The sequence below is a fragment of the Phocoena sinus genome, chromosome 12, assembly GCF_008692025.1.
Source record: "Phocoena sinus isolate mPhoSin1 chromosome 12, mPhoSin1.pri, whole genome shotgun sequence".
Taxonomy (NCBI): domain Eukaryota; kingdom Metazoa; phylum Chordata; class Mammalia; order Artiodactyla; family Phocoenidae; genus Phocoena; species Phocoena sinus.
The window spans coordinates 89,716,937-89,731,382 of record NC_045774.1 but is presented as its reverse complement, the minus strand read 5'-3'; the positions used below and the strand labels follow the sequence as shown (position 1 = coordinate 89,731,382).

General features: G+C 38.5%; 1 protein-coding gene across 1 annotated transcript in view; it reads right to left on the bottom strand.

Annotated features, from left to right (window-relative positions):
* Nucleotides 1–14,446, bottom strand: part of EYS (eyes shut homolog) — a 1,696,347-nt gene that overhangs the window by 137,103 nt on the left and 1,544,798 nt on the right. The window contains 1 exon segment of the mRNA XM_032651890.1: nucleotides 10,206–10,378. Coding sequence (XP_032507781.1) covers nucleotides 10,206–10,378 — 173 coding nt within the window.

Here is a 14,446-nt window from a genome sequence, read left to right as displayed (position 1 = left end):
ACTTCCCTCTAAGTAATAGGTTTAGTAGAAGGCTCAGGGTAACAGCTTAGATGAATATTCTGAAGAACTTTCAAATCATTTGCAATTCAGCAAGAATTTGAGATCCTGCCACATGCAGACACCTTTGGCCCCTTCACCACCGTAGTGATGGCCCAGGAAAGGTGATGTCTACCTTCACACAGTGCACAGTCTGAGGGAGGGACGGTGCAGTGTGTGACTGGCATTTAAAAGAGAAACAGAAAGACTATATGCCAACAAATTTGACAAACTAGAAGAAATGGACAACTTTCCAGAAACATACAGCCCACCAAAATTGAATCAAGAAGAAATAGATAATTTGAACAGACTGATCACTAGAAGTGAAATATTGAATAGAAACTGTAATAAAAAAACTTCCTGCAAACAAAAGTCCTGGACCAGATGGCTTCACAGGTGAATTCTATGAAACATACAAAGAAGAACTTATACCATTTTTTCTCAAACAACAAAAAGATTGAAGAGGAGGGAACACTCCCAAAGACATTCTATGAAGCCTCCATCACCCTGATACCAAGAACCAGGTAAAGACACCAACAAAAAAGAAAAGTACAGGGGCTTCCCTAGTGGCACAGTGGTTGAGAGTCTGCCTGCTGCTGCAGGGGACATGGGTTCGTGCCCTGGTCCGGGAGGATCCCACATGCTGCGGAGATGCTGGGCCCGTGAGCCACGGCCACTGGGCCTGTGCGTCCAGAACCTGTGCTCTGCAGTGGGAGAGGCCACAGTGGTGAGAGGCCCACATACCACAAAAAAAAAAAAAAAAAAGAAAAAGAAAAGAAAATTACAGGCCAATATCTTCGATGAATATAGATGCAAAAATTCTCAACAAAATATTAGCAAACTGAATCCAAAAATACATAAAAAAGATCATACACCACAACCAAGTAGGATTTATCCCAGGTTCACAGGGATGGTTCAACAAATGCAAATCAATCAATGTAATATATCACATTAACAAAAGAAATGTCAAAAACCACATGGTCATCTTGATAGATTCAGAAAAAGCATTTGACAAAATTCAACATCCATTCATGATAAAAACTCTTACCAAAGTGGGAATAGAGGGAACATATATCAACATAATAAAATTCATTAATAATAAACCAACAGCCAACATAATACTCAGTGGTGAAAAGCTGAAAGCCTTCCCATTAAAGTCTGGAACAAGACAAAGATGTCCACTCTCACCACTTCTCTTCAATGTAGTATTGGAAGTACTAGCCACAGCAATCAGACAAGAAAGAGAAATAAAAGTTATCCAAATTGGAAAAGAAGAGGTAAAATAGTCACTATATGCAGCTGACATGATACTATATATAAAAAATCCTAAGGACTCCACACAAAAACTACTAGATCTAACAAATGAATTCAGCAAAGTGGCAGGGCACAAGATTAACATTCAGAAATCAGTTGCATTCCTTTACACTAACAATGAAATATCAGAAAAGGAATGTAAAAAAATGATATCTTTTAAAATTGCACCAAAAATTAAACACTTAGGAATAAAACTAACCAAGGCGGTGAAAGACTTGTATGCTGAGAACTATAAAACATTAATAAAGGAAATAAAAAGGATTCAAATAAATGGAAAGATATCCCATGCTCTTGAATTGGCAGAATCAATATTGTCAAAATGACTATTCTACCCAAGGCAATCTACAGAGTCAGTGCAATCTCTATCAAATTACCCATGACATTTTACACAGAATTAGAACAAATAATCCAAAAAATTATATGGAACTATAAAAGACCCAGAATTGCTAGAGCAATCCTAAGGGGAAAAAAAAAAACAAAGCAAGAGGCATAACTCTCCCAGACTTCAGACAACACTACAAAGCTATAGTAATCAAAACAGTGTGGTATTGGTACAAAAACAGGCATAAGGATCAATGGAACAGAATAGAGAGCTCAGAAATAAACCCACACACCTAAGGTCAATTAATCTTCAACAAAGGAGGCAAGAATATAAAATAGGAAAAAGACAGTCTCCTCAGCAAGTGCTCCTGGGAAAGTTGGACAGTTGCATGTAAATCAATGAAGTTAGAACACACCCTCACATCATGCACAAAAATAAACTCAAAATGGCTTAAAGACTTAAACATAAGACATGACACCATAAAACTCTTAGAAAAGAACATAGGCAAAACATTCTCTGACATAAATCGTACCAATGTTTTCTTAGGTCAGTCTCCCAAGGCAATAAAAATAAAAACAAAAGGGACCTACAAGCTTTTGCACAGCAAAGAAAATCATTTAAAAAAAAAGCAAACTAACAACCTATGGAATGGGAGAAAATATTTGCAAATGATGTGACCGACAAGGGCTTAATCTCCAAAATATACAAACAGCTTATACAACTCAGCAACAACAACAACAACAACACAACCCAATTGAAAAATGGGCAGAAGACGTTAGTAGAAATTTCTCCAAAGAAGACATAGAGATGAACAGTAGGCACATGAAAAGATGCTCAACATCACTAATTATTAGAGAAATGCAAATGAAAAGTACGAAGAGGTACAACTTCACACCTGTCAGCATGGCCATAATTAAAAAGTCTAAAAATAACAAATGCTGGAGAGGGTGTGGAGAAAAGGGAACCCTCTTGCACTGTTGGTGGGAATGTAAATTGATACAGCCACTATGGAGAACAGTATGGAGGTTCCTTAAAAAACTAAAAATAGAATTACCATAAGATCTAGCAATCCCACTCCTGGGAATATACCCAGACAAATTTATAATTCAAAAAGATACATGCACCCCTATGTTCATGGCAATGTTCACAACAGCCAAAACATGGGAACAACATAAATGTCCACCAATAGATGAACGGATAAAGAAGATGTGGTACATATGTACAATGTAATACTACTCAGCCATAAAAAAGAATGGAATAATGCCATTTGCAGCAACATGGATGCAACTAGAGATTATCATACTAAGTGAAGTTAGTCAGAAAGAGAAAGACAAATATCATATGAAATCACTTCTACATGGAATCTAAAATATGGCACAAATGAACTTATCTACAAAACAGAAACAGACTCGTAGACATAGAGAACAGACTTGTGGTTGCCAAAGAGGTGGAGGAGAGGGAGAGGGATGGAATGGGAGTTTGGGGTTGGTAGATGCAAACTATTGCATTTAGAATGGATAAACAACAAGGTCCCAATATATAGCACACAGAACTATACTCAATATCCTGCGATAAACCATAATGGAAAAGAATCTAAAAAAAGAATGCATATAGGTGTATAATTGAGTCACTTTGCTGTACAGGCAGAGATTGACACAACATTGCAAATCAACTATACTTCAATAAAAAAATTAAAAAACAAGAGAATCACAAAATAGTGTGAATTGGAGGGGGGCATTGGGGATAAGTGGGGGTCTGTCCGGTCAGGTTTGTACATGATTTTAAGCAGTTCTTACCTCATCCTAAGGAACACAGGAAGCCATTTACAAGCTCAAAGTCATGGGATGACAAAATATTAGAAAAGACAAAACATGAACACATCTGTGAATACAAACAAACACAAACCCTGAACTGTATAGCTGCTGCCAGTGTATAGAGTGGCGGGCAATTTATATAACACAGTGGCACCTCCCTCCCTATTTATTTCATTCTTAATAATCAATACATTTCATTGCCTCTTTACAAAATGTTGACTTTGCAGTTTCTGATGCACCATAAATCTACTCAGACTCTAATCAATTGTCCCTTTCTGTGAAGAGCTTTTAAATGTACAACAAATGTGTTCATGCTCTCTGTTGCTTGTCGCTGGCAGGGGCATCACAGCTGCACAGCTCTTAACCCGACTGCATAACCTGATGGGTGTGGTGGGATCTGACAGTATTCATTTTATACAAAAAAATCAACTCTTTGTGGGAAGGCCTGGACTGACAGACCTGCAAAGTCAAATTCTCTGGTGAGCTCAGGACAAACTGCAGAGGTTACGTTTCCACACACGGTTGACAAAGTCAGTTTCCATAAATACATTTAGGAGAGACAATTCTGCCTCTGTTCATAGTCGATCCATTTTAAAGACATTTTTAACAAACAGAAAGTGTTAGTGTTGGGAGGGAGAGTTCTGGGAGGTTGCTAGACAATGACAAAGCCCTGGAATGAGCAGAAGGGACAATTGGCTGTTAGAGTTTAGCTCTTTACTGACAGAATTCTGGAGGCAAAAAATTAGGAAGAGTTCGATGAATAGTCTTTGTTCTCTGCTTAAAAGCAGACAATAACAGATGCATGCCTCATTAGAATTTGAAATGTGAAAATCTACAAATGAATTTGATTTTTTATTTAGTGTGATTGTTAGAAATTGTCTCATGGGGGTAGTTTTAAGAGAAGGGTAATGTTTCATAAGTAAGATCTAAAATTTGCTTTCTAAATTATTTGTCTAATTTGGAAAAACAGAGTTTTTCATTTTGCTGCTTATCTTGGGATATTTCTTTTATAATATTGAAATAATGTCCATACATTATTTGAAAATAATGGGCTGAAAATATATTTTATAAACTTATAATTTATTAAAACTTATAGTATGAAATAAGATAACAAAAGAAATCCTCTACTTTTTCTCTCTTTGAAAAGGAGTCTAAGAGCTTATGAACAAAATCAGAAATATTTTAGAAAACATATCAGGTTATAAAGTTTGGGGAAATTTTGACACTGATTGTATTAGTAAGGATTAGGTTTAACTACATATAGTAAATACCACATAGCAAAATAACAGAGGCATAAGCCAAATAGATTATTTCTCCCTCATGAACAAAAGTCTGATGGTGGGCAATCCCTGGCTGGTGTGATAGTTTTATAGTTACCAGGGATTTAGGCTTATTTCATGTTTTTGCTTCACTATCCTAGCATATATCTTCCATTTTCAAGGTTGCCTTGTGATCCATGATGATTTTTGGAATTTGAATCATCTCATCCACATTCCAGGTTTAAGAAAGGAGGACTAGGGGTCATTCCACTCTTAAGCAGTTTTTCCAGAGGTTCGGAAATACTTTGGCTTACATCTGATTGTTCATAATTTAGTCCCATGGCTGCACTCAGCTTTAAGGGAGGCTGAGGCATTTCAGCTGGGTACATTACTGCTCCTAATAAAATCGGGGCTGTATTAACAAAAAAGGAGAGAATATATTGGTTAAACAACTAGCAGACTCTGCCAGAACTGGTATAATACCCCAAGTCAAAATACCATTTAATTTTAAAAATAAATTTTATTTATTTATTTGTTTGTTTGTTTATTTATGGCTCCGTTGGGTCTTCATTGCTGCACGTGGGCTTTCTCTAGTTGTGGCGAGTGGGGGCTACTCTTCATTGCGGTGCGTGGGCTTCTCATTGCGGTGGCTTCTCTCCTTGCAGAGCACGGATTCTAGGCATGCGGGCTTCAGTAGTTGTGGTAGGAGGGCTCAGTAGTTGTGGCTCGTGGCTCTAGAGCGCAGGCTCAGTAGTTGTGGCACACAGGCTTAGTTGCTCCACTGCATGTGGGATCTTCCCAGACCAGGGATCCAACCCGTGTCCCACCTTCATTAGCAGGCAGATTCTTAACCACTGCACCACCAAGGAAATCCCCAAAATACCTTTTTATCTCATTGTTTTTAATCGATGGGTGTGTGCATGTGTGTGTGAATGTATTTGTGTATGTGTGTGTGTGTACATATAGATAATTAAATCCAACACCAATCATTGGTAGGAAGCATAATGCCTTTAGAGAAAGATTATAGCATTAATTATAGATACATATAAACCCCATGAAAGACATTCACCAGAAAATATTTCCTGGATACTTTTGTATATATTTTTAAAGACTCATTTCTTATAGACACAAAGTACTTGTAATAATTATTGGAACAATAGCTGTGACTTTGCTCTGCTGGAATTGCCTCTTGCATAAACAGAAGAAAGGTGCTAATCCATGCGCCAGTGGATTCATTGGCAAGCGTCCATCAAGGCTACTTGTCACAAGCATTTCGGTGTATGTTGAGACATGTACTTATTTTAATTGCTGCCTTTTTATATGTGTCAATCTAATTTTTTTTTCTTTACAGATAGAAAAAAAAGTGAAAGGCAGGAGATATGCACCTTCCCACTGAACAAAAGGAAAGGTAATTCCCTCAGTTCTTAAGGAAGAGAAAATGCAGACTTCTCAAGGGTTGCCTTCAACCCAGAGCAAGTGCAATCACTTTCCTGAGTGCTTTTTTGTGTGGCCACAATCTACTATCTCCTTACTCCCCTCTGGGATTGGGCTTGATCTTTTCAACACATCTTTGTAACCAGGAGCTAGAAAACACAGGATTTAAACATGGTGGGAAAGGAAGGATACTGAGGTCATGTGAACAGCAGGGCAATCAAGCAGCTGTTGAGTTGGAGAGAAAAAGCTGGATCTTATCAGAGTAGATGCTGTCAAGAGTCACGAGCTTACATGACATAAAATTACACTTGTTTCAAGTATGCCATCACAAAATGCCAGCCTGACATTAAGCTGCTTTACAGAGGTATCATGTCCTTAAACAGCCTGCTGAATATCTGTCACTGGGGTGCCACTTTCCTCCCTGATTTTGTGATACCCTGGCTTGCCTCCAGGCGCTGTGAAGAGTGTCACCAACTTAGAAAAATTCTTAAAAGGAAATTAATTTTGATTTCCTTTGACACCCTAGAGAGTGTCCTTTTTAGCTGGGATGGAGATCCAGCCTCCTCTCCCACATTAAGACGTGGCAGTTTACTGCGCATGTGAGAACCTTGGCTTGATACCCTTAAAAAACAAAAGCATTTTTAAAATTGAAGTATAGCTGATTTACAATGTTGTGTTCATTTCTGCTGTACAGCAAAGTGATTCAGATATATACATAATACATTCTTTTCCATTATGGTTTATCATAGGGTATTGGATATAGTGCCCTGTGCTCTACAGTAGGACTCTGTTGTCTATCCATCCTCAATATAAGAGTTTGCATCTGCTAACCCTAAATGCCCAGTCCTTCCCTCCCCCACCCCACCCCCAGGCAACCAGAAGTCTGTTCTCTATGTCTGTGAGTCTGTTTCTGTTTTGTAGATAAGTTCGTCTGTGTCATATTTTAGATTTCACATATAAGTAGTATTTGCCTTTCTCTGACTTACTTCACTTAGTATGATAATCTCTAGGTCCATCCATGTTGCTGCAAATGGCATTATTTTATTCCAAAAGCATTTTCTATATGATCAGTAACGTGTTAGGCACTCTACATGAATGATCTCACTTAATTCTCACTGGATTTCTAAGGTAGGTTCTATTATTATATTCACTGAAGTGGAAGTTCTGAGAGACCCAGGGACTTGCCTGAGATCACTCTGCTGACTAGTCAGCAGAGAATGGGGATTTGAACCCAGCACACCGACTGCAGGGCCTGGGCTTGCAATCAGGTTGGTGCTGCTTTCTTCAAAACCTGTGTCCAATGAGTGATCTAGGTTGGGAGGAGAAGGTAAATTAAGAAATATTTATAGAGGGGACACAAGAGGGCAAGAGACAAGAGAAAGCATCTCCCCTTTGTCTTTAGAAAGACATGTGGTTAAGAAAACAAGAAGAGGTTTTTCCTGGTAGGAACAGGCCACAGGAAGTGTGGCTGAGGAGAGCCAAGCGCTTTATGAATAAGGCAGCTGGAGCTTTCCATTTCCAGTGTTCATCTCCAACAGCACTGTTGTGATAGACCAGGAACGAATTCCCCAGTGAAACATCAACAAGGTAGGAAATGTCATAATTATATTTTCTATTATCCCCCAAAGAATACATTAGCATGGCAGACATGGCTATAATTTGAAAGAAAAGTGATATGTAGCAAACACAATTGCTGATAAAACAAGCTGAGTTTTTAATCCTCTGGTATTAACAAAAAGGCCAAGATAAGAAAGAGAGTCTCAGTTTTTTCTGTGCCTGTTCTCATGTGTAGTTGTAACTGGGCAAGAACCATGCTCAATTGGTTTGCTCTATGCTTTTCTCTAATGAGTAAACGTATATTCAGCATGTTCTGGACAACTCCCTGGAGGTCAGGTTGGTACCTGAATCATCCAAGCAATGATTTGGGTGCCACCATCTACCTGCAGTTCAAACGAACCAACAAACAGAAATCCAGCCATTGTTCTTGACTCAGCCCTTCTCACACTTACCTTTCCATTAAGTTTCCAGTTGTGTCCCCAGAACCGATCTCAAGTTCACTTATTTCATTCTCTACTGCCATCACCCTTGTCTTAGACAAAATTATCTTTTGTCAGGATCAGAAACAGAAGCCTTCTAAAATCAATCTCTAAAATCAAAATGGTTTAAGCAAATACATTTAAACCATGTGCCTGTTTGAAACCCTCCGGCCATGGCTTCCTAAGTACTCCAGAAACAGAGTCTAAGCCTTGCTTCTTATGCCTCAGCCGTGGAAGCGCCTCTCATTCTTCAAAAGGCTCATGCTCTCTCTTTAGGCTTTTCCATTTTCTGAACCTTCTGCCTGGAGACTTGTTTTTCCTCCTTATTCTTTAGGCCTCAGCACTGACCTCCCCTCTCCTGGAGTCATTCTTGTGGTGAGATTGGCAACCCTCCCCAGCCACTCTCTTCATCCTCGTTTCCCTCATAATTCTCTTCATAACATTTATATTGTGTCTCGAGCCATTTCTATTTTCTTTTTATCTTCTCAGTCAGAAGGTAAGTTCTATAAGGGCAGAATTCTCAAATGGATGGGGCACATTTGTAGAAACATTAATGGATAGGCTAATTATTTTGAGACATTCCTCTGGATGGGAGCATGCAGAAATTTCTTCTTACTGACACCGAGGCAAAGAGCCTAATAAACTTGGTGTGATCTTTTCTGTCTCAATCTTTCATAAACCTTTGCATCTTTGGAACCCTAATGAGACTAAGAGAGGGGAATAAATAAGAATTTTTTTGTAAATACATGAAGATATTCTTGTAAATCTTCATTTCTTATTTCATATGGTCAGTCATTTTTAAGCAGGAAGCGAAATTGATGATTTATCCTTGAGTAATCAAATTTATTGCCATCAATTATATTTTCCAATAGCTTTTAACTAAATGGAATGATTATGTCTAAGAAGCATGAGTTTTTTATAGGGAAGGGCAAGACTTCTGTTTCGTCTGTCTATGATGCTCATTGCAGAGATAAAGCTCGCGTCTAACGTGGTCCTGCCATGCGCACAGCGGGGCCCCTCTCTCAGCTATGCATCAGGTCTGTTTCCTTAGTTCCCTTTAAAGACGTACGTATCAAAACCGTCAATACTTTTTGGTCACGGATTCTTCTTTATTCTAGTTTCAATTTTCACGCCTGTACCAACAGGTGTGCGGCCCCAGCTTTTTGATGAGTCAGCACAGTCTGGATGTGTTAGTGTCGTTGTGTGTGTTTCCCAGGATGTAGGGTCTGTGCTCACTTTGGGAGCCTTAGTCTAAAATCTGGCAACGAATATCACTAGTGTCAAAGGGGTAAACATTTTTTTTATCTTTATGGTGAAAATAAAGATGAAATAAGTCATCCTGAGTTGATTCAACATTAATACCAAATACTTTTAATTCTTTCTGAAAATATTTACAGAATTTATTTCTGTATATCAAAGCAAATGTTATATTCTTAGGCAATTTGCTTCTTATCTTATATTGTAGCTTCTTGTACATTTTTGTAATAAAGGGTTTCTACATACTGGATTTTCCTAAAGAGAGAAACATGGCTTGTATTTCTGATTTAGTTTCTTGGGATATAATAACCATGTCATGGGTTTTGTTATCTTTAAATAAAAACAACTTGTCTACAATACATAGATTTGTTAATATTATATCCTCAGTTTGCCAAAATGATGTAAAATAATTTGATTTTATGTATTTTTCTGATTTTCCTTGCTACTCTTTACGTATTAGAATGCTGTGGAGATTTTATAATACAGAGATTTTCCGTAGTCTAACCTCAGGGAAAACTTATTACCGCCTTTATAATTACTCAGTGGGTATGAGAAATACGTGCTTAGTGATCCATCTCATTAATGGGCCTTGTCTTGACTGACTTGAAAAGAACCAAGGAAAGAATTTGACGGATTTGTTCAGTCAGGTACTGTCCTTGATTTCTCTGAGTGACTTTCTCTCCTCTTCACCCGCTTCTACCTGTGCTCATGCCCAATAATGAAAAGCTCTTACCTTCAATGCAGAGGAGACCAGACCTTCCATACGGACAGAGGCAGACAATATCCGTCCCGGATTTAGGAACACAGGTGGCACCATTTCTACATGGGTTGCTTTCACAAGTTGCAAACTGGCACTGCTTGCCCGAGTACAGCCTTGGACAGTCACAAAACCAAGTTTCACTATCACTGAGAAGGGAAAAGCCATTATAAAACCAATCAGAAAACAAAAAATGATCTTTTACACACACACACACACACACACACACACGCACACCCCCACATACACACACAAATAAAATGAACAATTGTGTCTTGTCTAGTAAGTGGAGTTTTTTCTTCTCTCTTTCTCTTTCTGTGATTTTAAACTTATGAGTATTTGTAGCTGTGTACTTTACATTGAAAGAAGATTAATGGCTTTTTAGATTGTTCAAAGCCATGCATTCTATTTTAAGCAGTCTATTTTTATTTTTTATTTAACTCATCTTTTATTTCACCTAAGGTACCTTTTCAGGGCTTCATTAAATAGGTGTGGTGTTGTCTCAATAAAGTGCTTCAAATGTCTACTAGAAAAACCCATTTTAGGCTCCAAGCTCAGAGGAGAATTTCAAGCTGGGGCTAACCTTCTCCACAGAGGACAAGTCCTCCAAGAGCCACCCTTCTGTTAATTAAGAAAGCAAAGCACAATGGGGAGCTGTAGTGACTACACAGCTCTCCAGCTTAGACTTTGGCTTGGTGGCCCCAGGCCCAGAGTCACCTGTGAAAGAAAAGCTCAGGAAAAATACTCCTCTCAGCTGCTGGGGAAACACTCTCCAGAGGGGACAGTGACTTAAATCTGTGGTTTCTGCCTTCCCTGCATCTATTCCCCTTTTAAAGTAACAGTAGTTTTAGTTTTCACTTCCAGACTCCCAGCCCTCAAGAATCTCAGCCCCCTGATTGGGAGGGGCAGACCACCTCTTGGTGTCAATCACAGTGATTAGTGCAGGATGGACCCCAGGGCCAAAGTGCTGGTGGCATCTGCCTATCCAGAGGGCTGAGGATAAGTAACTAATATGTAGCAATGAAAATATTAGAGACTGGGTGAGACAGATAGATTATTGATGATATTATTTGGGTATTAGATCCAACCATTACGCAACAGTTATATAAGCTAGGTATCTTAACCCCCTTTTAGTTTTTAAGCCAATATGAGTTGCGGTTTTTTCACTTGCAGTAAAATGAAGGTCATTTAGTATTGATGTCCTTTCCTTCCATTTTTTTCCCTTTCTCCTTGTTACCTTGGTCCACCACGTACCTTGCCATATATGGATCTAGGTTTTTATCTTTCCTGCTTTCATCTTATCTTCTAAACATGACTGTTAACTCTTAAGGGTAGGTGCCAGGACCACCCTGAAAATTAGGAAGCTAACATATTTTGTCTTCATGACTCAGCCTCCTCCCAGTCTGGTTGTAGATTTTACCCACACTATGGACTTGTTCTCTTGTCCTTCTCATCTTTCTGGTCTCTCGATAGCTTCCTTACATCTTTTAATCCCCTTAGTCCAAAATAAATTTGCTCACAAGAAAGTATCATATTCTTTCATACTAATGAATACCCGACTTGGAAATCTGGTGAGGTTTCCCTTTCCTAAAATGTCTATACTTTCTATTATTTATCAACGTGAATGGGGTGAAGCAATGGGGAAGTTATGTATCAGGTAGCTGGTAAAGCTGACTTTGGTGGGGTGAGGCTTTGAGACCTTCAGATTTTGCCAACACATAAGGTGATCCTGTAAGTGATCAGTAATTTACTCATTTTATAACTTTCAGGGCAACTTGCTTAGCAGTTTACAAATAGTAGAAAATATCATAGGTTTCTGGAGTTGGGAAAAAAGTTAAAAATCAATGTCACCACCCTAGACAAACTCTTCTGTTTTGGGGCAACAAAACAAAGTTTTGAGGACTCTTGAGTCAACATTGTGCCTTCTTGCCTGAAAATAGTGGTAAAAGAATAGCCAGACCACCTGGCAGGTACAGAGATGCCTTCTGGTGGGACTTAAAGGTTAATTAGGAGCTTAATATGGTTCGGGGCTATGGTTAAATCTAATGTAACATTCGCCCACCCACCTAACTTGGAGTTAAAAGCTCAGCATTAAGCACATGTTTTCTAGGACAAAGTGTAGGAGTATAACACTCTTGAAAGCTGCATTCTAGATCAAATTTATCTTTCTGTAGTAAAGGAGAACACCACATATATGAAAGTCAAACAAATCTAAATGTTGATTGATTTAATATAATCAATCATATAGACTTAACCCAAGATGCTTTTATGTTAAACCAAGGAAAACACTAATTTTAATCATGTTCCATTGATAAATCAAGTCTTATTTCCTTTTTGTTTTCATCAGCTGTTGGGAGAATTTGCTTGTATAAATTCATGGGAAGATGACAATTGTCTGCACTGTACATCAGTAGACAGCTAGAGCAGAGAGTGAACTAAAAATTCTCTAGAAAACACTCTATGAAAGGGGAAAATGCCTTCTCTGGCTAACCAAGGGCAAGGGTCCAAAGCCCTCTGGCCCATCTTGGTATTTCATTAGTATGTTATTAGAAAGAATCAGCTTTAACAAATTGAGATTTTGCCAGATGATGGTACCTGTATACACTTCACTTCGAAGTGTACCTTCAAATCCCAAAGGATTGCCTGGAGAGCCAGGTACTTCACCAGTAGTTTTAATAAAATAAATCTTTGCTACCAGCTGTGTCACATCAGAATCTAAAGGTTACTCCTATTTAGACCTTGCCAAAGATCTCATTCCTAAATCCCAACTTCTTCAGAAGCCAGCAAGTCAGCTGTTTTTGCTGTCACGTAACTCACTTCAGTGCCTCTCTATACCCTGAAGCAAATGGCAGTGTCGACCAGGAAGGTGAGTGACCTGAGGTTGAAGGACCCTATGTAACAGTCGATTTTTGGATAACGATTAAAACAATGTCACCCTCCCTCACCCAGTTTATTCCAGATGTTGTAACGTTGTTGTGAATTTATTGGGGACTGTTTAATTAGTTACGGGAGAATTATCCACATGGAATATGCAAACCATCTAGAAAACTGTTTTGCAAATCTTCCTCTAAGGAGGCCAGGACAATTTTCTCAATGGAAAGTAGCTGTGGGAGAGAACTTAGATGTTGAGGAAGCTTTTACCTGTACTCCAGAATACCGTATTTATTGCCAACTGCTGTCAACCAGTATCCTCTGTCACTGACAGAGCCATGTGCCATGGGATAAATGAGCGTTGCTTCTGCTCTTGTTGGGGAGACAACGTAAGTGCATGAACTAGTCTCTGTAAGACATAGCATGTGTATGTGACAAGAGAATTTAGGCAGTAGCAAGGATTTTAAAGTCTTAGTTCTGTAATGCATGGATTCAGATGTCGGTGGCTTCTAAAAGCTGGCCTGAACTACACAATGTTACCAGTGAATCTCCCGTGGAGATCTTAAAATGTGCATTCCTGAGCTCCCCTTGCTCTCTGAGATTCTGATTTAGAAGATCTGGGGTGAGGTCGAGATTCTGCAGTTAAAAAATGTTATCAGGTGATCCTCTTGCATAGTCTATTTGAGCTTAAACCGGCTCTCCAGAGACTAATTTTCTCTCCAGAGTAAAAGCTTGATGGGCACTAGTTACTATTGTGTTCTTAGCAGGATGCCAGGACATTATAATTTTCTTTCTTTTTGGGGGCAACATTTTGACTTTTGACTAACATACATCTGAAAACATGATATTTACCCATCAAAGTACAAAGATTAGAGGGTTTTTATTTTACTAGTGCCATATAGGGTCTATTGCACATATATTTTACACTTGTCAACAACATGAAGCAGAAAAATATTCACTCATTTTAAACCTTAAAAAAACCCACCCATCTAAGTGTATGCAAACATCTGTATATTTTGCACTATAACTGCTACAATGTATTTGATTACAAGTCACAATACAGTCAGCATATCAAATGATTGTCATTAAGTTTCTATGTTTATTAAAAATTATCTTTAGAAAATTTAGCTAACAAAGTCAAAGACGCTGGCTTGAAAAGGATGCTCCTTATTTACATAGCACAGCCAGATGCCTGAAAACCTTCTAGAACTAAAAGGGCTCCTCATGTATTAACTTAAAAAATAAATAACTCTTTCTGCACTCTCTGTATCTCACAGATCATTAATGGATTTCAAAGCTGACTGCCCACAGTGTCAAGAGAGGGAGATTCTCAGCAGGAAAATGTG